Source organism: Athene noctua, chromosome 3, assembly GCF_965140245.1.
Source record: "Athene noctua chromosome 3, bAthNoc1.hap1.1, whole genome shotgun sequence".
Lineage (NCBI taxonomy): Eukaryota > Metazoa > Chordata > Aves > Strigiformes > Strigidae > Athene > Athene noctua.
In genome coordinates this window covers 72,487,475-72,512,188 of record NC_134039.1, presented here as the reverse complement: position 1 = coordinate 72,512,188, position 24,714 = coordinate 72,487,475, and the positions used below count along the sequence as shown (strand labels likewise).

The 24,714-nt window shown below is 40.3% G+C and overlaps 2 protein-coding genes across 3 annotated transcripts in view; one reads left to right on the top strand and one right to left on the bottom strand.

Annotated features, from left to right (window-relative positions):
* Window positions 1–10,129, bottom strand: part of COG5 (component of oligomeric golgi complex 5) — a 197,631-nt gene extending 187,502 nt beyond the window's left edge. The window contains exons 1-5 of the mRNA XM_074903321.1: window positions 10,027–10,129; window positions 8,936–9,075; window positions 7,878–7,935; window positions 4,273–4,327; window positions 4,103–4,172 (exon numbers count right to left, since the gene is read on the bottom strand). Of these exons, the coding sequence (XP_074759422.1) occupies window positions 4,103–4,172; window positions 4,273–4,327; window positions 7,878–7,935; window positions 8,936–9,075; window positions 10,027–10,093 (390 nt within the window). The 5' untranslated portion in view covers window positions 10,094–10,129. The remainder of the gene's footprint in view (window positions 1–4,102; window positions 4,173–4,272; window positions 4,328–7,877; window positions 7,936–8,935; window positions 9,076–10,026) is intronic.
* Window positions 10,130–10,234: 105 nt separating this feature from the next.
* Window positions 10,235–22,394, top strand: DUS4L (dihydrouridine synthase 4 like). Of its 2 annotated transcripts, none has more exons than XM_074903320.1 (7): window positions 10,235–10,329; window positions 10,919–11,053; window positions 11,299–11,420; window positions 15,326–15,443; window positions 16,886–17,008; window positions 17,927–18,153; window positions 19,751–22,394. In XM_074903320.1, the coding sequence occupies exons 2-7, from the start codon at window positions 10,944–10,946 to the stop codon at window positions 19,996–19,998; spliced, it is 948 nt and encodes a 315-aa protein (XP_074759421.1). In that variant the 5' UTR covers window positions 10,235–10,329; window positions 10,919–10,943; the 3' UTR covers window positions 19,999–22,394. The 2 variants fall into 2 exon arrangements, with proteins under 2 accessions (XP_074759421.1, XP_074759419.1); XM_074903318.1 differs by having other exon boundaries at window positions 15,323–15,443.
* The last annotated feature ends 2,320 nt before the right edge of the window (window positions 22,395–24,714 follow it).

Here is a 24,714-nt window from a genome sequence, read left to right as displayed (position 1 = left end):
AAAAGGACTATCAAACTGAATAAGAGATGGGAAAAGTTACATTTAGATACAAGAGAAAAAAAAAGTTTTAATTTATGGCCCTGTGAATTAGAAGGTGAAAAATCCAAAGACACTAAAGATGCATGCTTAACTTCACAGTGATTGCTACTGTATTGTGCTCTTGACAAAGATTCTGTTTCACCCAAGTATTTCCATTTATGTGAGTTGTTAAACTCCCAGACACCGTCGAAGAATGCAATATATGAGGAGCACGTAACAGAAATTAAAAATTTTATCTAACAGTGGAGTTGTTCACAGACGCTAGGTCTTCTAACCTGACCACCTGCATAACAGATGCCTGAATTAATTCAGGAAACACTCCCTTTCTGAGTTGACATAGTATGCTTTTCTGAAGGAGATGCTTTCATCCAAGAAGGAATGAATTCCACTGTTTAATCAAGAATTAATCTGGTAAAGGCCAGTGGTGTGAGTTAGTCCCAATGGTTTTAGTAAAATTAAAAATCTGATTTTTCTGGAGACTACATGTTAGTTATCTCCTGATATTTAAAGCAACATATCACCACTAAGACAGAATTCTGTGATTCTTTGATAACAACACTAAGGCACTATTGCTACAATTCGAGCAATCAAAAAGTCTCTTACTTTTAATCTCAATTTTAAGAAATTATTGAAAGAAGACTTAATTATAGATGACCACTTGAAAATGTGCCAGTGCATAGCTCATATATGCAACCGCATATATCTGCCAGATCACAATGCAATTGAATGTATATATAACAGAAGCCTGAAGAAAAATGAGACAGTCCACTATCTTCAAACTACATTTACTATTTAGTTACGGTAGTACCAGGATGAAATCGGCTACTGGTGAATATTTTAAAGAGAATAACTTTCAAAATAGAGTTTGGGGTTTTTTTAAAAAAAAAAAGGTTTTAAAAATTTGGCTATTATAAAGATTTTTAAACACTGAAATATCTGAAATTTAAAAGAACATGTAGAAACACTTGGTTAAACTGAGCTCCACAGAAAATAACCCTCTGAAGAACAAACTCTCTGTCTACATATTTCATCTGTTAACTATTCCCACTTAGCTTGTGATCCACTATGGAAAGACTCAGAAGAAGACAGTATGATTTAAAGTAGGAAGTAAGCTTTGTGAGTCTGCTGCTTCCTTGGGATGCCATGAAGCTCTAATAACAGAGCAAGACATAATATAAACAAGCACACAGCAGAGATATAGAATTCAGGACTAGATTTGAAGCTTGACAATGAATTTGCAGTGAGAATGTTTATGAAAAAGCCAGACTATATTAAAAACAATTAAGGATGGCAAAATCCAGCTTTATGCAACCCAAATATCCCTTCAGTTTGTGAGTAGTCCCACAGCAATCAATGGAGAAGCACTAAAATCATACCATCATGAGTACAAGAGGCCCTTAAACACTACACAGTTCAGCAAAACATACCTGCCAACCCCACAGATTTTGACAGAAACAACCTTTCTTATCAGTCACCTACCTTTTTCTACTTATTCTACCAACTGTACATCAACCGATAAAATCAGCTAGTTTGAAAGTGTCACTAGTCTTGCATTTGGGAGCAATTTCATGTCATAAGCCCTGTCACTGCCAGGAAGTGAATTGTTTGCAGTGCTGTTGCCCTTCCTTCCTGAACAAACAAGTCAGCCAGGTAAAGAGACACCACAGCAGTGCATCCTGGGGAGGCAGGAGGGTTGAGATTTCAAAGGCCTGTTGACTCAACTCTCTGTAAGTCTAGCTTCACTTCATAATTCAGCTGTCCTGGCCCTCAACTCTTCCCAGCAGTATAGTACAATGTAAAGCACTTTCTATGTGTCCACCAACACAAGAGGGGTGGCAGCTCCTGTTCCAAGAATGGACTCTCCCTGGCAGAGAAGCGGGAATCATGATTCCTCTTTCTGCACTGAGGTAAGTAAGTAGATTTGGATTCTAGGAAGAGTAGCCTAGCAAGCTCCCCTTATCCTGCACCTCTTTTTTTCTGACTTACAGCCAAGAAAAGCTAGATATTACAAATTCCCTTGTACAAGCTGAGTAATGCTGACCTTGGATGGATACTGCTTTCACACCACAAGAAAATCTATGTAACCCTGCTACAGCAAAGAGAAAGCAAAGAGCACCCAAGAAATATTTCCTAAGTTCAGGGACTCATTGCTCTCAGACATCCTTTTGCAGTTTGACTTTTTGTAAGGTCAGGGCAGAAACGATCATCTTTAGCCCCAAATTCCTGCAACGCTTTTCACAGCTGCACCTAACCTGCCACATGAAAGTTACAGGTTTTGCCCAGTAGCAAAACCAGTAACAGCTGGAGTTGAAAAGAACAGGAGAAGCAGCTGACAAACTCGCTAAACAGAGCATTAAGAGCTTCATGCTGAACTTCACTGCTACTGAAAGTAAGGTAGAAAATACTGGAAGTTCAACAAGAGAGTACTACAGCTGCTCCACAGCCCCCAGACTAGAAACTGCATGACAGTTTGAAGCTTCATCTACTCTACTGTATAACAGCAGTCACCCACAGGTGGCAATCTACTGGAGTGTACATCCACAGCTCAGATTTCAGCTACTAAAAAATAATTTCCTAGTTCTGCAAAGCTAAAGTAAACTTGCAAAGACAAATAGTTCAAACAATAACTCATTAAACACTTGTGGATTTGGAGTTATGTTGCTTTTCAAACCATAAACAGAATAGAATGCAGCTAAATGACTCCTGAAGATCTATGGAACAATTTTCAACTATTATAAAAGCAACAATGGAAGTGTTTGACACTTACCTCACCATCATCATGATAAACTCTCTCCTACCTGCTATCCTCTAACAGAGGCCTACATCGGTCACAACCCCCAGCAGCGCTACAGGCCTGGGGAGGAGTGGCTGGAGAGCTGCCTGTCAGAGAGGGACCTGGGGGGGTTGATTGGCAGCCGGCTGGACAGGAGCCAGCAGTGTGCCCAGGTGGCCAAGAAGGCCAATGGCATCCTGGCTTGTGTCAGCAATAGCGTGGCCAGCAGGGACAGGGAAGGGATCTGAGCCCTGTACTCGGCACTGGTGAGGCCGCCCCTCGATTCCTGTGTTCAGTTTTGGGCCCCTCACTACAAAAAGGACATTGAATGACTCGAGCGTGTCCAGAGAAGGGCAACGGAGCTGGTGAAGGCTCTGGAGCACAGGTCATACGAGGAGCGGCTGAGGGAACTGGGGGTGTTTAGTCTGGAGAAGAGGAGGCTGGGGGGAGACCTCATCGCCCTCTACAGCTCCCTGAAAGGAGGGTGCAGAGAGCTGGGGATGAGCCTCTTTGACCAAGTAACAAGCGATAGGACAAGAGGGAATGGCCTCAAGTTGCACCAGGGAAGGTTTAGGCTGGATATTAGGAAGCATTTCTTTACAGAATGGGTTGTTAGGGGTTGGAATGGGCTGCCCAGGGAGGTGGTGGAGTCCCCATCCCTGGAGGTGTTTAAGAGTCGGGCTGACATAGCGCTGAGGGATCTGGTGTAGTTGGGAACTGTCAGGTTAATGGTTGGACTGGATGATCTTCAAAGTCCTTTCCAACCTAGATGGTTCTGTGATTCTGTGATTCTCCTGTAAACTCCATTTACAAAAGACAGGGACAACTATGTACCTGGGCTTATAAAACTACAAAACCACAACTGGTTCCATAGGTTGCATCTTGACTACTTTGAAAGAACTAATTCTCAAGCTCTTTACTAAACCGCAGCCAAGCATGCACTGACTTAGAGGAGAAAAGCACCGTCTACACAATGGCACCATAACATTAAATACCACAATTACATAAACAATAACGAAAATTTAAGTAATCTGAACTCAAGATAACCCTTCCCTCTTCCCTCCACGTCTTAAAAACTAACTTAGCTAGCACAAAGGTCAGTTTCCTACTTTGCAAGACAAAGCACTTCTCAGTAGCTCATGAAGAGACACACAAATACTGTTTTTCCTTAAGAAATACTGACAACGAACTACAGGCTACTAGAGAATGAAAATCCCACCCATGTCTGACAACTGGGAAATAAGACACATTTGAAAGAGTTTTTTTAAATACATTTTTAATAAAACTTACTTGAAGTTTTGCTAGCTGAGCTGTGCGAGACACTATTTTGTTGTAGGGGTCAACAATTTTTACTCTAATTCTAAAAATAAGAAGAGAAATTTATTTATAGCAGTATTAATAAATAACATGATGGAACAATTAAGAGTGTATACTTTCTAATTACATAATGAACGGCATACCTATCAACAGTACTTTGTAGAGCACCAATTCTAGTCTGCATCATTTGGAGGACACCTGCAAAATAAGCAGATTTCTTACATGGAACACTTGTCAATTACAGAAAGAACTACTCTTCAAATCATAGTAACTACTGCAGACTACTTTAGCATTAAAAAAAAATTCCCCCTTTAGAACAAAGCATTCAAACAAATTGAAATTAATAAAAAAACACGGCATATTTGGAAATAAACTGAGCAGGTAATGGGTCACTTACTGAATGTTATAGAAAATCTATTGGTAGAGAACACAAACCTACAGAAGAAATACCACTCATATGTTAAGTTTCAAATAATATTTAGAGTAGATATTGCTTTCTAAGAGAATGATGATCAGGACTGCTGTTCAAAGGCATATAACCTGGTACGAACACCTGAACATGATATACAAAAATGGCGTAACCTATTTATCACTTTATTTAACATAGTGACTAGACACTGCACAGAAAACAACAGACAAAGAGGACTGAGAAGATAACCAATTCTATTTCAAGGTTTTCTTCCTGTGCATAAGCCTCTTTAGCAAAAACTATCAATGTTATTGTGAGGTCATCTAATTTAGATTACAAACAGAGCAATCATGTTTGTTCCAGATGAGTTTGGCAAAGCAGTACAAAGAAAGCCCACAAGCATACTTGTTCTTTTCTTGTTAAATTGCAAAGTAGTCAAGGGTAGCAGTCATTTTTTGCAATATGGAATCAGCCTGCTGAGAATTTAATTAAGTTATACAAACCCAGGCCGATGAAATTATTTTTGTTCCAGTTACTGTTAGCATTCCCAAACATAAGTTTTTGTAAAGCCCCGTTTACAAGCATGTCATCATCAAATTGGATAAAACTGCAATATGATACACCAAGATGGAAAATTAATAGAACTACTGCTAATAGTTTTACTCAGCTTGTCCTGTACTAGGACCATATCTCACGTATTTTGTATAAATATTCAAACTCTTACCTTCTCCATATTTCAGAATTATTAACTTGGCTTAGGGACAGACTTGGGTGTTCTCTGACATTTATACACGGAATGGTAGGCATGCAATTCTCACACACCAGAGGATGAAGATATGAGATACAGTGAAAAGTTGGCAAAATAGGCTGAACTTTCCATGCTACATTGCAATAATGGGGGAGGGCCAGCAGCATGACATTGCTACATCTATGGCTGTGACATTGCTATAAAGCATACAGCACTCCTCCTCTTGACAGCAGGCAGAATTAGGATGGGTGAAATGGCCATTTACCCTCCCCATCTGCTGTGTAAATTAGGGGATGATACTATTTAACCTGTCTTGAGCTACTTACAGACAGAAAAGAGTATGTATACTAGATGAGTGTACCATTAAAAAAGTGCATGTACCTAAAAAAGAAAGGACTCTACAAGCTGAGTATATCAATTTGAAATGTTTAATGAGATTCACTTTTGCACATCCTAATGATTGTGCATCCTTGTGAATGAGTTCCATAATCTTCACTAACTTTCTTGATAAACATGCCAAGAGCTACGCATTTCTTACTTCATAGTCAAAATTTCTGTTGACATCCATCTTTTCTTTTTCTTATGAATCCTGACTCATTGTTTCTCTACAGTGACCATGTATTACGTGTCACATAAGCAGGGCAGAGATGAGAAAGTTTTGCAAAACTTAAAACATCATCTTTGTGTGCGTAGACTTTTGTTTTTCCTGGCAACTACAGTCTGAAGTTTCTACTGATGTCTCAAGTATCAAATGCCTTTCAGGATTAGAACCTCCACATGCTTCTCCTTCCCTCACACACAGAAAAGGCCTCTTAAAGAGCATAACCCTAAGTAAATTGAGACATTTCAACAAATTTAAGGTGAAATAGATTTTATTTTTAGTTTGGGTTATTAGCTGTAAAACATGCATAATTATTACATCTGCCTTATAGAAATGTTTTATAAGTGAACAGTTGTTTTGAAGTACTTCATTCTTTCCTCCGAGCAATTTTAGGAAGGAATGCCTTCAGAAACAACCATGATTTCAGAAAACACAATTCCACTAAGCACAAATTGCTGAAGATAATGACTGGGATGTATTTATCAATCACAAGGCTGATGACAGAATCCTATCTACTTCTTATTTTGAGGATGAACATAGATTCCAGCCTTCCTATGCTCAATTTTCCAACTGTTTAAAAAGCTATTCAGGGGCTACCATTGCTAGATTAAATAGGCAGTTCTTTATTTTTGTAGCTATACGCATAGGCTAACAATCGAATACTGGATTGAACAAGTTCCAAAGACTAAGAAGATACTATAACTGCCAGCAACCAGAAACTCTCTGGTTATGTCAAAATCTGGAAGCACAAGAAGGAACAAAGAAAAATTACTTAGCAAGTTACAAAACAGAAGGGGAAAAGAGAATATGCTTGGATCCCACAGTATATGCAAATTAGCATGTTATAGAGGTAAATATTTTCCTGCACAAAAAAAAAACCAAAACTGTATCAAGTTCCCAGCAAGTGACAAAGAGCAGAACGGCAGGTCTAATGACTTCCTGGCACAAGAATAATAGACTGCAGTCATTTTTCTGTATAGATTCAATGGCTCCTAAATAAGGCCTTTGAAAGTCCGCAGTTTATGTTAAAGTCATAGAGTCATAGAATGGTTTGGGTTGGAAGGAACCTTAAAGGTCATCTAGTTCCAACCCCCCTGCCATGGGCAGGGACACCTTCCACTAGCCCAGGTTGCTCAAAGCCCCGTCCAACCTGGCCTTGAACACTGCCAGGGAGGGGGCAGCCACAGCTTCTCTGGGCAACCTGTGCCAGTGTCTCACCATCTCACAGTGAAGAACTTCTTCCTTACATCTAACCTAAACGTACCCTCTTTCAGTTTAAAACTCATTACCCCTCATCCTATCACTACACTCCCCGAGTCTCCCCAGAGCCTTCTCTTCTCTGGACTGAACAACCCCAACTCTCTCAGCCTGTCCTCACAGGGCAGGTGCTCCAGCCCCCTGATCATCTTCGTGTCCGTCCTCTGGATCCTCTCAAGCAGGTTCCTGTCCTTATGTTGAGGGACCCAGAGCTGAACAGAGTACTCCAGGTGGGGTCTCATGACAGTGAAGTCGTTCCCAAACAGTGGAATAACACAAAGGTATGTATTTAATTTAGTAGCCCCTTACTATGAAAAAAATATCTCAATGCAGTTAAGATTATGTGTTAAAGCCTCTTTGATTAAGATTCACAAAGTATGTAACACATGCGTATGCACAAACTTGGTACTTACAGCAACAGGTACCAACTAACGTTGCAACAAAATTAAGCTTATTTAGAAACAGATATTAAAAGATCAAAAAGACTTAATTGCTAAAGTTGCTCAGAACTAACTACCAAAATACGTTTTCCTATAAAGCCTTTATGCCAGAGAAGTATCAGCCAAATCTTCTCCCTGGAGCTCCATCTACTGACATCAAAAAAAAGCTGCCATATGTTCTTTCTTGGAACCTTAACATTAGGGGCCAAAGTTGGCAGCAATGTTCCCTGCACAGATATTAAAAGTGCTTCCTCCATCATAAGAATTAGCAAGCAAAATACCACAGTATTTACCTTCCAGGGATTCAATTCCAGTTGCTTGAGCCAACAGGTCTTCATGTCTTGCAACAACCTTAAAAAAAAAAAATAGAGAAATCAACACAGAAAAATGGGTATGTGTGCCTGAAAGGAATATTAATATATCATCATCATCATTCCTACATTAGGCCTTAAAATATCATCACCCCTACATTAGGCATACACAGGAAAAAGCAGCCAAACCTTAAAGATGAAAGTGATTTCAGAGCATGTTTTAATTCACAGAAGCGACAAGCTCAGAATGAAGAGAGGGTCAGTGACTGCAGCATAGCTGACATCTTAATTAAAGCCAGCAGAGTAATCACATTTCAACACTTTCATATATAATAGTAATTGTAAAGGTAAGCTTATTAATAACACAGTAATAACATATATTCACATTTTAAATAGTTTCTTTTCATTTGACATTTAGAAACTAGTTCCCAAAGAATTTACTAATTGGGGCAGGAAGTAGGTTTTGAAACTACACACAAAATTGGCATGTGTTCTCATTGCAAGGTCCACTGTGGATCTGTGGTGTCTGCATAGATTTTACCAAAAAGACTTCTACTATCCAAACTCAAAAGCCCTTCTAAAGGTGTGGAGGTGTGTTAACATAGCTTATATTTGCCCAGCTACATGTAAGCCTTAGAGACAAGGCTACTCTCCAGCACAGGATGAAAGGGTGCAAGTTAAATCATTCCCTGTCTTCTCACAACTGTCATCACAAAACACAGGCCAGAGTTTCTGATAGCTGACATGATTGTTTGGAGTCAGGGAACATCCTTACAAGGAAGAGTGGAACCTCCATCCGTACAGAGATTGGCTGCAGGAACTGAAAGCAAACCAGTATGTGGCTTCTTGTAGGAGCATTTAGTGTGAGCCTGATGGAGTTAAGTGTCAGATTCACAACTCATTTTGCTGCAAACTGTACCTTTAGTTGATGCTTGCAGAATACACCGGGCAATTTCAGAAGCAATAAGATCATAAGATTACTAAACTTCTGACTACTTTGTATCAACCACCCCAGAATAACAGGTATGCTTTAAACTTACTTGTAAATGAAGTTCTTTATCCAACTGACTGATACCTTGGGCAAGCTTTGCCAGTTGCTCAGCTATCACAGCCTGATGGATAGACTGGGAAGTGTAAGCTTTCACATCAAAGTCTTCTCTGAAGAAGTCAGCATAACATTCTGAAAAAGATTTAGATTTTATCTTCAAAACAGTTTAATAATATTTATGTACCTAAAGCATACAGTTCTCTGACTTTCACATTCTACAGATCTATCAGCGTATATTCGCTACACTGCATAATATAAATGGGACACTGATTTGAGAAGAGACCACAATCAAGAGAAACAAGTTTGGAGCTGATGACTGGGGTGAGTGGTGTGAGATGTAAATGGTGAAAAAGGCACACGTTCCTTTATTCACCACAGCCTTTTCTTGAGTCGAACATGCTAAAAAGTTACCATATCTTCTTCTTCAAACTTTACTGTGTAAAGCAGAGTGAGGCCTTTGAGGTTACCATAATCAAACACACACCAGGCACCTTCAAATCACTGAGGATCGAAGTGGCATGAGACACAACTTCATGAAATCATGACAGACTCTTACAGCGGTATTGGCTGTAAATACTAAAATAAGAAATGATACTGCAGTGATGACACTGGATCAAGCAAGACCCGAGTTTCCAGGCAGCGCACGCTGATATTGCTAAGCACCTTCGTCTCCCCTCTTTCAGTGCCCTTTTTTTTTTTTTCCCCCTTTAGAAGCAACCGACCACAGGTGAACACGCAGGACCGCGCCACCAGGACCCCTCCGCCAGCGGCGGGAGCTCCCCTCCCCGAGGAGGGGGAGGCTCAGCGGCACTCGCCAGCGGTCCCTCGGGAGCCGAAACTTTCCGTGACTTGACAGCACAGGGGTTCGCCCGCCTCCTCGCCCCGTCCCCGGGTGCCGACACCTCCTCCCTGCCTCTGCCTGCCCAGCCCTTGCAAGGGACCCTCCGTCTTCTCAGGGCCGCCCGCGACCGGCGACCCGCGACGCGGTCCCGCCGGCGGGGTCACAGTCAGGCGCTGCCCCTCGCCCGCGCCGAGCCAGCGGCGCGTCCCCGCCTCCGCCCCCCGCCGCCGGTCGCGCCTCACCGTCCGCCAGCAGCTCAGCGAGGGCCGGGGCCGGGGCCGAGGCGCCGCCCGCGCCCGCCTCCTCCATGCTGGCGGGTGCCGGGAGCCCGCGCGTCACTCCCGGGCGGCGGCGCGCGGCGATGATGGCGAAGGCGCGCGACGGAAGGGGGCCGCCCCGCGGGCGGGCGGCGTTGGCGGCGGGGCGCTCGCGCACGTGGTGAGCGCGGGGCCGGGCCGGTGGGGGCCGGCAGCGGTCCGGGAGCCCAGCGGGGACCAGCAGCGCGGCCTGGCCGCACGGGGGCGGCGGCGGAGGCAGCCGGACGGGCCAGGGCGGCGGCGGCGGCGGCTGCGGCTGCGGCGGCGGCAGCACTGCTCCTGGGGCCCCGGCACCCGGCAGGCACGGCCGCGCGGGAGTGAGCTCAGGCCGGGGTGGTCGGGCCGCAGCCCCCGCAGTGCGGGGAGAGGCGGAGAGAGCTGTAGCGGGAGGACGGGAGACGCCGGGCCTAGGTTGAAGCAGCGGTGATTCTCGCCGGACGTGAGGGGAGACTTTCGGCGTGAGGCCTGTGGGGCAGGGCGGGGGCTGCCCTGAGCCCCGAGACCGCCTCGGAGCCGGGCCTGCGCTGAGGGGCTGGGCTGGAAGCCTCCTCCCCGTCCTGCACGGTCTGTGCCGCGAGGAATGAAAACACAACGGTGTTACGACGAGGGTACCACAAATGACAGCGGGACGCCCGGCGCAGGGCCGGTGGTCATAGCTGGTGGTGGCATAAGGCTTGTTCTGATGCCCTGCCAGTGACAGACTTCTTGTGCGATGCTTTACCAAAGAGCAAGTCCAGTTTAAGCTCTAATGCTTTGCTGCATGCCTATGAGAGAAGTAGCTGAATTACTTACACACAAACACTGTTTGTTTTTTCAGATGCTAAAAGAATTGTTAATTATACATGATTGGTGACATCATAGAAACTAAACAATGCCAACTAAAAGATCCCATGGATTTGTTTCATTCCGGGCAAGTTGTAAAAATATGTGCCCCTATGGTCCGCTATTCAAAGTAAGTAGCTGCCATGTCAATTATATTTTCAGTGTATTTTCTCTGAGGAAGTTTATCTTGACTGTAAAACCAGGGATGATTACCTTTTTTCTCCTTTATTTAAGATGGAGATAGACATGGAACATGTTTTATCTTATGACTATACTTGTACGTGCCCAAAGTACTGTATGTTGGAACAGCATTTTAGAATAGCTAATCAGAAAAATGACTTTACTATTTATCTCTTAATTTTCATGTGTCTGCAGGTTGGCTTTCAGAACCTTGGTTAGGAAATACAGTTGCGATTTGTGCTACACACCAATGATAGTGGCAGCTGATTTTGTGAGATCTGCAAAAGCTAGAGACAGTGAATTCACAACAGACAAAGGTATTTTTTTAAAATAAACCATTGTCTTGTTAGAATGTTTTATGTGGTGATAAACCAGATTGGCCAAGTGAATGAAGTCTGTCACACAACTTGACCTCTGTTATAACAGTTTTGTTATGTCTGATTGATTGTAAAACCATAGAAATATTTGAGGTGAGAGTAAGCACATTCCAGTAATAGTGTATCAAATGAAGTAGTGGAAAACCTTGTCTCCACCTGAAATCACGGCTTCCAAACTGATTCAGATGTGTGGTAGATTGACCACACATAGCCGGCCAGGGGCTATGTAGCCACACAGCTACTCACTCATTCCTTCTCCACTCTACCAGCAGTACAGGGAGAGAATGGGAAGAGCAAAAACAAGAAAAACTCATGGGTCAAGATAAAGACAGCTTAATAAGCGAAGGAAAGAAGGTGAAAAAACAAGCAATGCAAAAATCACTTCCCACCTCATACCAGCAGACCAATGCCCAGCCAGTCTCCAAGCACCAGCCACCCTGGAACACAATTTCCATGTCCCAACCCACTTTCTCCTTCCCCTACCACTCCAGGTTTTTTCCTGAGCTTGATGTTATGGTATGGAATATTCCTTGGGCCAGTTTGGGTCAGCTCTCCCAGCTGTGTCGGCTCCCAATTTCTTTGCTTGGGGCAGGGGGAGGCAGAGAGAGAAAAAGAGAAAATTTTGACACTGCAAGTACTGTACAGCAATAGCCAAAACACTGGTGCATTATCAGTACTGTTTTAACTCCATCCCAGCCAGATCCAGTACAAGATGGTAGTAAGATTCTTTTCCCAGCAATTACTGTCTCTTGTGTGTTTCAGAGATGAACACTTCACTCATTGCCAGGAAGAATTTTCTAGTCCCTAACAAAAATAAGAAGGTTGCTGAATGCAAAAAAAAATAGACCAGACATTAATATGGTGGAATCAAAGACTGATATTGAGGCAGGGTTTCAAATTAGCTGGAGTGGAAAGGGCTGTTCATGGTCTCCTTGAGATACTGAGAGGGTAATAAAAAAAGAGCAAGAAGGCAAGAAGAGACCGGAAAGTTGAAGCTTGGCTAGGGTTGGTGGGGAGAAGCAAGGCTTTAGGCATGGTGTAGAAACATAACCAGAACACATACAAAAAGGAGGGGTCTAAGTAGTTGTACAGAGTCCTAGCTGTGAAGCAAAAGAGAAAAGTGGTATGAAATATGTGGGAAGAGGTGACAGTAATGATACAGATCCGCTGGCATGAAGTGGCTGCAGTAGAAGAGTGTAACAAGGAACACACAAGCATAGGCTGCAACTGGAGGAATGAAGAGAGCGCTGCTAACATGCTAGTAAGATTAGTGTGTAGGATCTGTGAAGTGTGGTGATTTAATCTATTCAGACCACTGAATTGGTTGTTTCATAAGTGAATATATAATAGCAGGGGAGGTATATTTCATTATTTTAGCACTGGCTGTTTACTGTGGCGCATTATTCAAACACAACAGCAGTGACAGGGAAATGTCACATTGGGAAGCACAGGTAGACTCTTATTAGTGGAATTCAACTTTTATAAAAGTATGAATAATTCTTTGTGTGTAAAAATAAATGAGTAAGAACATAACTGACAATATATATGGCTCAGAGGTCCACAGAGCCACTAGTTTGTTCCCTTTCAACTGACTTACACTTCTGATCTACACAATGTCCTGTGGCATTGAAGTTCCACAGGTCACATATGTAGTATATTCTGGAGGGTGCAGAGATAAGGAAAGAGGAAACTCTCCTTCATGCTGTAACTTTGCTGCCTGATAACAAGGGGTACAAAAAGAAATGTTCTAGGGTTGCTAACAATATCTTTTCCCTATTCACCTCTTTCATGCTGACCTTAATTTTATAGACCTCTAAAACATTCTGCTGCAGACACCTTTGCCAATATTACAGTATTTACTTTATTAGCATTTATGCTTTTAACAAGTAGCTCCACAACAGGTTGTGAAATTTTACCGTGGTTTTATGTTTAACTTCTTGGGGATTTTGTCTTCTAACTAGGAGAGTAGGTTTGGAGCCTAAAATTGCAATTTCTGGTTTTCATCTTATTTTGACTTGCGGAATCACAACTCCACAACCTATAAGACTGTACTGTAGGTATGTTTATTCACCAGTGAGGCACACAGGGGATCTCTCCACCACAAGCGTGTGTGCCCACCGTGGTAATTTGTCTTGGCTTTATAGGCAAAGTGTTATATATTCATGATAGTTTAAAAAAAGCCTATACATATTCATAATCTTTCCACAAAAAGGTGGGTTCTAAGAAGTCATTTCCATATGCTCCACCCTGGTCTCCTCCTAGTTGTGCCTGCGCAGTGTTTCCTGGTGGTCATGGGCAGGGTGTCTCAGAGATGAAGTAACTCCTCTGCCTCACTGTTGAACTGTTCACCTCTGTCTCTTGCCTCCAAACCACAAAGCCAGCTCAGCCGATTTAAGTTGCTTTGGGCAGCAAGTCTTTGGTCTTATCCGGAACTTCTCTGTAACAGATCCCCTTACACAATGACTTAAAATATGTTGTTTCAGCTAAACAATTGCTATCCTGTTAGCCGTTAAGTGTTAGTTCCCTTTATCACTTTGGCGTTGACATTTCTTTGTTGTATATTTCTAAAATAGAAGTAGGTCTTCTTCTTTTAGGCTGCTGCTAAAAAATATAATATGGCTGGACTCAGTATTTTCATTACTTAATGTTCAATCAAAAATTAAGACTGTGGGATTATTCCAAAGTATTAGCTGTAGTAATATAAATCTCTTTGGCTAGACTACTGTCTTAAATGGACGCTGTTTTGAAAATATGCAAGGGATTTTTTTTCCTTGCTGGAGTTTTACGTAACTTCTAGAAGTGTCTCAACTTGATTGAGAGGGTACTGCTGCCCTCTCTGATTTAGGCTCCACTACTTCAAGAACGTTATTTTCCACTAAAATAGAAAAACTGTCAGAAGCAGTTGTGGTCTTTTCAGTACCAGAAGTGCATTTGCTTTGTGCATTTTTTGGATGGTCTCTTTCCATCAGTGCTCAGATATCCCCCTTCCTCTTAACTGCACCAATTGTTTATATGGGAAGTGAGTGTTAAGACCGAGATATTTTTAGATGCCTTTAATGTAATGCAGTAGCTGTAAAAGAGGAGAGCATGTTCCAAATGACCATCTGGCTCTCTGCAGGGGCTTAGTAATTCACAAGTAGTTCAACAGACCCAAGTTGAGGAGCAGTGACACTTTGTTTTCCCACTTGAGACAAAGCTGCTAAAGCTGCCTCTGCCCGTGTGTTCTCATTCCAACCCTGCATATTGCATTGTGGATAAAAACCAGCCATGTTGGCACAGAAGAGGAAAAAGATGGGCTGGGTTAAAGAAGGGCAAAGCTTGTGGGTTGTTTAGCTCCTTTCTGAAAGGTTGGTTCTGTAAGCAAGTTTCCTACTTGGCAAGACAGACAGCCATGTCAGCACAGCAAAGGGGCAGCATGCCGCCAAGAAGGGGCAGGCTGGGAGAGGAAGCATGAAGGCTGCTGAAAAATAGAGAATACTTAGTTTTGTGTATCATCTTTCTGAAAGAGAAGCATCTGACCAATTTCAGTCAGAAAAAGTGTATGTTGAGCCATCAACCATCTAGGACACATATGTATGTATGAATTCCCTCCTCTCTTGATAGACATATTCATTTAGTAACCACTGGTCAGCTACCCTTTTTTTAGTGATCTAGAGCTCGCAGAATCCCAAGCTAGTTGGGTGGGAGGACCTCTGTAGGTTGTGTTATCCAGCCCACCTGCTCAAGCAGGGTCACCTAGAGCCAGTTGTCCAGGACCATGGCCAGACAGCTTTTCAATATACAAAAAACATTCAAAATTTAGAACTGCTTTTTTTAAATCTCTATATATCTTTTCATTGGAGTAGGTGATCATCCATTGATTGTTCAGTTTGCTGCTAAAGAAGCACAGGTTTTGTGTGATGCTGCCCGTATTGTCTGCCCTTTTGCAGATGGAATAGACCTGAACTGTGGCTGCCCTCAGAGGTGAGGTTTTGAAAAAGCTTATGAAATAATTTGAGAACAAAGAATGCTGGTTTTCATGTTAATTTCTGAACTAACTTTAAAATAGACTTAAAGAGAGAAACAGCTTTTTAACCTCTCAGAAATGTCTGTGTGGCAGGACACTGTTCTGCATGTTCTGAGATGCCTGTCACCGTGGTGAGACAGACAAAACCAGGTGTATTTGCCAACTTGACTTTTTTCATTTCTAAGATATTGAGTGTTGGCTCAGAAATGAAATGTCCATCCCTTTTCAACAGCTATTAAATATGCATTACCACTAAGAGCTTACTGCAAATAATTTGGAGAATGTTTTCAGAAATGATGTAGCAATTCCCAGAATAACCAGACAAGTCCCTCATGTCTCAGACTTCTGCAAGTGAAGGATAGTCTCTAAAATATAATTATACAGATTATATTATTCAGGAAGTGCTGAAAATAATTTATTCCATCCTTTATTAAGTTCATAAGTACAGTGAATTAGTGATCTGACATAAATTGATAAAGATTTTGTCTTGACAGTGAAACAGAGTAATAATGCAAAAATGAAGATTCTTGCTAGCTGGTTCAATTGACAACAATTTATTACATGTTTGTCAGGCAGTCTTTTTCTAACCTCAAAAGTAAATGTAGGAAAGCAAAAGGTAATACTATGGTGCAAATACTTAATTTGTCTGTTCTAATTAGGTTGTCTTGACTTAAAATTATAGTACCTGAGAAAACTCTTTCCAGAGAGATCTGAGACTTGAAAATGGAAGTACATTTTTTTTTCTAAGCTAACTACAGATGCATATACCAAAATGTGACTTCCTTTTAGGCCAAAAATACATGCTTACATTTGAATCCTTTGTTTCTTGTGCATTCTGGCTTCAGAACAACAAAACTTTGTGCACTTAATCTGCCTTCATAAGAAAATTTATTTCAGAAAAAACCTGCTGCTGTTAAGTGGAAACAAAGGTTATTTCCTGCCAATCAAAGTAGTGTTTTGCAGTTGAGGGAAAATGGAAAATTACTGGGGAAAACAAACAAACAAACAAACAAAAATCTTCCTTTTCAATACAGAGTCATTTTCTGTTCAGAAAAATCCATGACCTAATGGAAGGGGAAACATCAAACTACTTATTTTATGTATGACCTAAACCATTGTTGATTAAATGTTAATTTATCTTCTGAGTCCATTTTGTGTACAGAAAATTGAACTGAAAGAGATTAGTAACTTCTCCAAAGTTCTAAGAGCACAGTGGAGACTGAATCAGGATCTAAATGCTGGTGTCAAACTGCAAACAAATCATCAGTCTACAGCCAGTACTATCTCTGTTTACTCAACCACACATCTTAAAGGCCTTAAGAAAAGAAACTGATGTATTTGACTGAAATTGATCTGCATTTTTCAAATGTAAAACACAAATGTTCTTTTTCTTTGAAAGATGGGCGATGTCAGAAGGTTATGGTGCTTGCTTAATAAATAAACCAGAGCTAGTTCAAGATATGGTGAGACATGTGCGGAATCAGATTGACAACCCTAAATTTTCAGTATCTATTAAAATAAGGTAGGTCTAACTTAAGTGCTGTTTGTGGTACATGGAAGAATCCTTTTAATTTTTTTTAAAGAAACATGTTAGTGTAGTAGTTACACTATAATACATATAATTCTGTTAAAGTAATATTATGTGTTATAATAATTTCCTTACATGTGAAGACTGCTGAGATTTTTGACCTCAGATGGTGAAAGAGTATCTGGGGCAAGTAATCCCAAACTTAGATAGTAGAACCAGCACAGCCTTTGACCACTTACCCAGATAACATACTGGATGCTGAAGTTTTCTTGCAATCCACATGGCATGAAAGTAGAAGTTAAAAGGTCTAGGGTTCCCTAAAAGAGAAGTAATGCATAGTCTGTATCACCACAAGGATTTACTGAGCTGTTGGAAGCCAAAGCCACAGTTGCTGTTGGCTCTAAAGTGAAGAGTAGCAAAACTGGGAACTGGTCCCCACAGCTGCTTCCCTTCATCACTGACTAAACCTGTAAACTGTTGCTTTGCATTGCTTTGTACCACTTCATCCGCTATTTGTCCACACATCCCATGTGGCTTTTACATATGTCAGCTAAGTTTCAACTCAGTTTGCAATCGTTCAGGAAAGGGGAACTATTATAAATCAGAGTTTTTTCCACAAAATATGCAAAATAATGATGTTTATTTTAGAATCTTTTTGGCACCCTTGCTCAATCCCTATAAAATTTACCATGTGTTTTTCAGAGGTTTGATATGATTGGGAAATGCTAAATTAATAGTGGTTTCAAAAAATTAAAACTCATATGTCTTTATTTAAAAAAAAAATCTTTATCTTCCAACAGTAATATTTTCTTTACTGATACTGTTACTTATACAAATCCCCCTTATGGAGGGGGACTTTTTATACAGTTCATGTAACTTACTATCTAATGGTTTAATTCCTTGGAATTTTAGGATCCATGAGGACTTAAAAAGAACAGTTGACCTGTGTCAAAAAGCTGAAGCAACTGGAGTTTCATGGATTACAGTACATGGGAGAAGCGTAGAAGAAAGACACCAGCCTGTACATTATGATGCAATTAAAACAATTAAACAAAGCATGTCTATACCTATCGTGGCTAATGGAGACATTAAAACTTTAAAAGATGCTGAAAATGTTCATCACTTGACAGGAGCAGATGGTAAGATTAAACATACTCTATTTTCTAAGTAAACTTACAAATCATATTTCAAAGTATTTATTTTGGCTGTAAGTAGGACATGATTTGAGTGCTTTTCACTCTGAGGAGACAAATGAACGAGGATATTTTAGATGCCTTGCAAACTCATAAACAGAATCACTTGTAATCATCAGAGCACTAGAGCACTGTTATTCAAAGCCACAAATAATTATTTCCGAGGCAAATTACAAAAGCCCTTTGCTTAATTATGCTCTCTCATCACTCAATAGTGGAGTTCAGGGAGACCTTCAGACATTCATTCCATCTCTTTATGGAGCTGATCATCTTTTAAAGAACTGTAAACTTCCACTTGGAAATCTCTACTTCCTGCATATGGGAGCAGATTTCTTATAGTAAGAATATGGCAGGAAAAGGAAATATTAAGCCAGATAATTAACAGTTAAGATGGTTAGCTTCAAGGACACAGTAAGGCATTGAACTCTCAGATCTGTATGTATTTACCTTGTATTACCCTTCAGTGGTAAAATTTTGTGGTAAAGGATTGCCCTGCAGTTACTTAGTCACGATAGATTCCTGCAACTGTCTATGGTTTCAAGACAACATGGAAGTTCATTATATGTTTTGAAGAGGTGATCTGTATCTACTCACTTTGGATCTTACAGCTAGAGAATAACCGGACAGAGAACGGTAGCTAGTGTCACAAGGAAAAGTTCATGTGGCAGGTTTCTTTTGACACTATGGGTGTTTAATAGCAACAACAAAGTAGCTGAACCAAACTGTCATGCTGCTGTACTGACTTACCCCTCAAATACAAAGCAGGAAGGAAATAAATACATAACAGATAAGAATGTTCTTGTAGCCCAGCTGACCACCTTCAGTAGCAAAAATATAAACCATCAGTTGTTTTCTGTCATGCACAGTAATGAAAAAATTTGTCTTATTTGATCATCCTGTTTTTTAAGAAGACTTAAGTGTGATAGATTATATGTTGACAGTGCAAGAAAACAGAATCCCTTAATCGCAGAAAAATTACAATAGAACTTGTATGGGTTTATCTGACAATTTGGGATTGTAGTTTCAAATACACTGGCTCGTGCAGAAAGATTTACTGCAGATCGAGAGCCCTGAGATTTATGTAATTGACACATTGAGCTCTTACTGGAAGAAAATTCTAGGTCAGTGAATCAGCTGAGTTGCACTAAAAATTACTAAATCTAACATATTGCTACTCTTGCATCTTTCCATCATAATTTTATGTTAAAAAGACAGGCTTGTATATGTGTAGCAAATAAAAACAAAATACTATTGAATTGCAGTTTAAAAAGTAGAGAAGAAAGTGTCGTGTGTTCATTTCAAAATTTCTGGAAGGAGACATCATCGAGCGAAATACATTGATGGGTGTTGTAGGTACTCTGAGGTTTTGATTGTTAAATGGATTTCTCTGGTATAGCTATAATATTCATCCCTGTTGTTCTCCCATTACTTGTCTGTAAGCTTTGGGTGGTTGTCCTAAGGGGTGCTATAGAAAATCTACAGGAAGATTAAATGTCAAATTTAAACTGTAATGTAACTTACTGCTTTAATTTCCAATTTGAAGGTGTCATGGTGGCTAGAGGACTCTTAGCAAATCCAGCTATGTTTGCAGGATATGAAGAGACACCTTTAAAGTGCATCCAGGACTGGGTTGACATTGCTCTTGAGCGTGGAACTCCTTTTACGTGTTTTCACCACCACTTAATGTACATGATGGAACGGATAACTTCAAAACAAGAAAAAAAAGTTTTTAATGTTTTATCAAGTACCTCAGCAGTACTAGATTATCTGAATGACCATTATGGTGTGTGATAACTGAAAGTATTTAATTCTGTGTAAACTTGTATTTTGCAATTGACAATACATTGTTAAAGTTTTAATTGGGTTTCTGCTTTTTAGTCACATTCATACATTGCAGAAATATTTTCAACACAGCATAACATTATGATCAGGATGATACTTTATATTTTTAGTATTTTTATGTCAGCATTTTTCACTTCAGAAGATACTTCAGATTCCACAGAGGTGGAATTCTATTTACAATGTGCTACTACACAGAGGATTGATTATTGTAAGACTCCAGTAATTTAATTTACTATTTCAGCAGACAATTGCTTACAGCAACATATTTGCAAAACTAGGGCCTTTCTTACATGAAACTTTCTAAAAGCAGGACTACTTATAAATAATACCAAGAATTTCAGACCAAAAGAATACAAAGGGAGCAATTATAGAATTTTTTGCTTTAACTGACATAAGATATACTTTTAAATTTGAGTAGATTTTTCAGTCTTAAAGGCTGTGAGGCCTTGAAGCCTAGTGTAGTATCCTCTTTTCAATTAGATGTTCCTTTTGCAGACTAAAACTTTCTAAACTTAACTTACAACTCGGAAAAAATCCACACTTTATATAGTAAAAGAAACCTGGAATGTGACAGAAAGAAGGAAATAGTAAAATGAAGAGATGGTTTAAACTAAGTACAAACTTAGGTGAATCGAAAATACAAGACTTGAAAATTCAGTCTAAATTCAGTTTTGTTTGTATACTGTATAATAATTATATAAAGGATTAAATCCCTGTCATCTACCAAAACAGAACTTTGTAGGTCAAAGAAAAGCTGACAGATTCTCTCAGTGGGACTCTTGCACTCCTTTCTGCCTGCTAGCATGTTGATTATAAAAAAAGCATGACAGCCACTTGGCTTTGAATCTTTGTATAGGAGGGAAATAGTGAAAATGAGAACAAGATAATAACATTACACACCAGCTGCATTTGTTCTGCAAGGGAAATTTCACAAATCTGTGCAGTACAATTATTTGTAATCAAATAATTTGTTTTCTTTATATGTTTACACAGAAATTCTTATGAGAAATTGCTTAGTTTTCTGACTGATACTTCTATGAATATACGAATGAATAGTTCTAAATTTTCTAAATAAATGACTTGGTTTTGTATACAATTGTAATTATTTTTATTACACTATAAACTGACAACCTGGAGGAGGGGAGGTTGCTTTCGATGCTACTCCCCAAATCTTTTAATTGTTTAGATATCTAAAGTCTCACCATTTTTTTTAATGCAATGACATAAGACTTGATCATTTTTCATGGCAGATATGTCTGATTTAGGCATACAAACAAGAGTTTGAAAGGCGTGACCTGAGTCATCAAGTCTAATGAGCTATTCAAGACAGCAAAGCTACTCGGTCACCTTCCTGATATGTTAACAAATGGAAAACTACAGACATGCTTTGCTATCTTAGGCTGATTGAGACAATCTCTAGAACCTTTTTTGGTGTGATAGGTTCTCCATTCTTTCAGACAACTATGGTTTTTGACTCTTCTGGATTGTAATGTTTTCTTGACACTGGATGAGCACAATTATGTATAGCGTTCCAGGTAAAACCCCAGCAATGTCTTCTGCAGTTAATACTTTTCTTTCTAATGCCTCACTTTTCCTCAAGTAATATTCATTGTGTAATTTATGAGCTCCCAGTTTTACAGCAAAAATTTGTATTTCCCAACTGCATGACATTGTATTTTGTACTGCTGAATTTCCAGTCTCAAGTTCATCCAACTGCAGAGCAATATTCAGTTTTTGTCAGTTCTGAAAATGCCTCCAGCCTTCTGTATCAAAATTTAAAAGTATAACTATAACTGAATTGTAGAAGAAAGGGAGTCTTGAAAGTATTAACCAAGCCCTGTGTTAGCATTTTCATAAGATTTTATGATTTGGCAAGCAACTATTACTTGCTGTGAACTGTCCCATTAGCCACAAGGAGCAGAGGAGAAAAAGTTACTTACTATAATCAAGTAATAAAATGCAAGGCTGCTTTTTTTTTTTTTTTTTTTTTTTTTTTTAATAGTGGGGAGGTGGAATTTCAGAGGACTTGAGGACTTGAAATACCTTGACCTATTTAGGAGCTGAATACTTGATGATTTTGAAGGCAGCAGTTGTTGTGCCTGTGTGAGATCAGTCACAGAGATTTCTGCCTGAAGTACAAGACCTAGGTTGCTGTTAATATCACTAGTAATTAAGGAGTGCTTGATCTGGCCAGTTATGCATTATAAAAGTCAATGGAAGTTTATCATCCCTTTTTGAGGGTGAAATGAATTGTATGCCTTCTTCCCTTCTGAATTTTGTGTGCATCTAAGCATACTTCTCTGTATTTACATAGAATAAACTGGAAAATTGGAGTCTTAAAGCCATACTCTGAACAGCCAGAGTGTTCAAATATACATAAACTGTTAAAGATGCGAGTTGGTTATTTAACTCCCGGTGTAGTTTTCAAATACGGTCATATTTCTCATTATAAGCCATTTCAATAGGAGAAAATGCTCGTGTCCAGTTTATATGCACTAGATATATTCCTTCCCTGTATATATTACTTGTAACATCACCAGGTACTCTATTTTCTAATTTTCAAATTTTTTTATTCTGCAAGTGAGATAAGATATAAAGCTTTGCTTCCCATTTTAGGTCCTTTGCCTCCTGTAATCAGTCCAACTGTTTATATTAAGCCACTCTGCACAACAGTGCCATATTCTCATAATACCCGTACTCCTTTGCAACTTTTACCCTGGTGCAGTAGCCCCAGCTCCCTCATGCAGCCTGTACGATCCCATTTTCTCTATTCCCTACGGTTCAGGTGTTTCTTTGGTCTCTTCTCTGTCTTGGGTTGATGGCTGGGTAAATGCAGCGTGTGATGATGAGGCAGCTGTCATACAAGCCAAACTAGAATGGATCAAGTCTGAACTTTCTCTTTGACTTTCTTTCAGCAGAGAATTAGTGGGATTTCTGTCCTCTAACTAGCTGCTAATACACAGCCATTTCATACTTCTGAATATTTTGCCACCTTACTCATGGGAGAGGAAGGTATTTCTTTTAACTGTAGGATTTAAGGTTCGTGAGGTTTTTCCTAAGGCAGACAGCCATTATATATATATTGTATGTTGTCATATTTATCACAGTGGGGTTCACTGTAAGAGAGGCAGCCTTAGATCAACAACCCAGACTTCTACAACTTCAGTTAGAAGCAGAAGAGAGGTCTCACAGATCTTTGAGGGAGGCTTCTCTGTTCCTCAGATCTCATTCCAGGCTGGTGGGGAACACACATCGGCTGCAGTGGAAGTGCACAGCAGTCACTGCAGAGTGAGTCCTGAGCTCTTAGGGAGCCCCTGAAGTGAAAAAGCAGACTCAAGAGTCTCTGACAGCAAGGATGGGCAAATACAGTCCTATCAGTATGATGCTAGGCTACTGGGAGGGCAGCTTACAGTGCTAGTAAGAGGTGAGTAAGCAGCTCAGAAATGGAAACTGCTCTGGAATTAAAGGAGAGAAAGTCTTTAACAACATTTTAACAGCTTCAGTAAAGTATAATGGCTGTAGGCCAATAACTAAAATATAATAACCAGGACATACTAAGAGGCTATGTTTTGTCTATGCTTCTGGTTAAATATGTTTATGAAAACATGTTAAAACCCAGGCTGTTTCTGCTGTGTAGATTGAATTGAAATGGCGGGTTGTATGGCTCTCCAATATTTGTTATGCATAAACAATTATTTGGGATGTAACCTTTCATCCAGACATTGCTTGGCAGCAGCTAGGAAAATGTTAACACACTGGCTCCATCCCCAGGCCACAGACCTGGGAAATTTTAAGTGTAAACAATTTCAGATTGTGAGCAGCTGCAAACAACTCTGCTCAAAACTGCTTATTCGAGAACCTCCTACCCCATGTCAGTTCCAGTGGATTAGAGTAACAAAGAACTGCTATTCACAACATTTAATCTGTCTCATTTTGATAGAAATTAATTGGGACAGAATTCCTAAAACCAGATAGTTGTGTCAGCTAGACAAGTTGTAACCTCTTCCACTAGAAGCACCTCAGGGTCTGTTAGGGCTGCAGGCAAGTCAGTACACTGCTGAGTGGGCCCTGGCCTGAGCTAACTGAACAGCGTGTGGAAAACGTGATGTGAAATTGCTGAACATAATGCAAAACAGTGTGGGAAGCTGGTAAAAGCTGCAGATAGTGCCGGGAGGGATGGCTGGATTTCACTGGTGGTTAATGGGCAGTTAGGTGGAAAACAACTTAACTACACAGGTAACTGGAGAGTAGTTTTGAGGGTCCTTTCAGAATTAGAAATTTGCAGGGTCAAGAGTGCCAAATAACGGTATCGGTACCTCAGTAACACCATGTAAGGCCAAGACTGCCCAAGTAATGATACCAGAAATACTGGATGCGGGTAGAGATACAGCAAAACTAGGCAGAACAGGGGAAAGTGATTAGGGAAGGGTTATGCAGGGGCAAAGAAAGGGAGTTACAAGGGTGTCAAAATTTTGAGATGGTCAAGAAATGGGAAAACGGTACCAAGGTATGGAAATAATGTGCTCAGAGCCTCACTATTCTGATGAAAAGCTCAACACAGGACAGTAGGATAGAAGAGGATCTTCTGAAGGAATATTGTTTTATTCATGAGGTCCAAACAGGCCTGTTAGACAGTGTTTTGAGACTGGTTGTTATTTGTGGTGT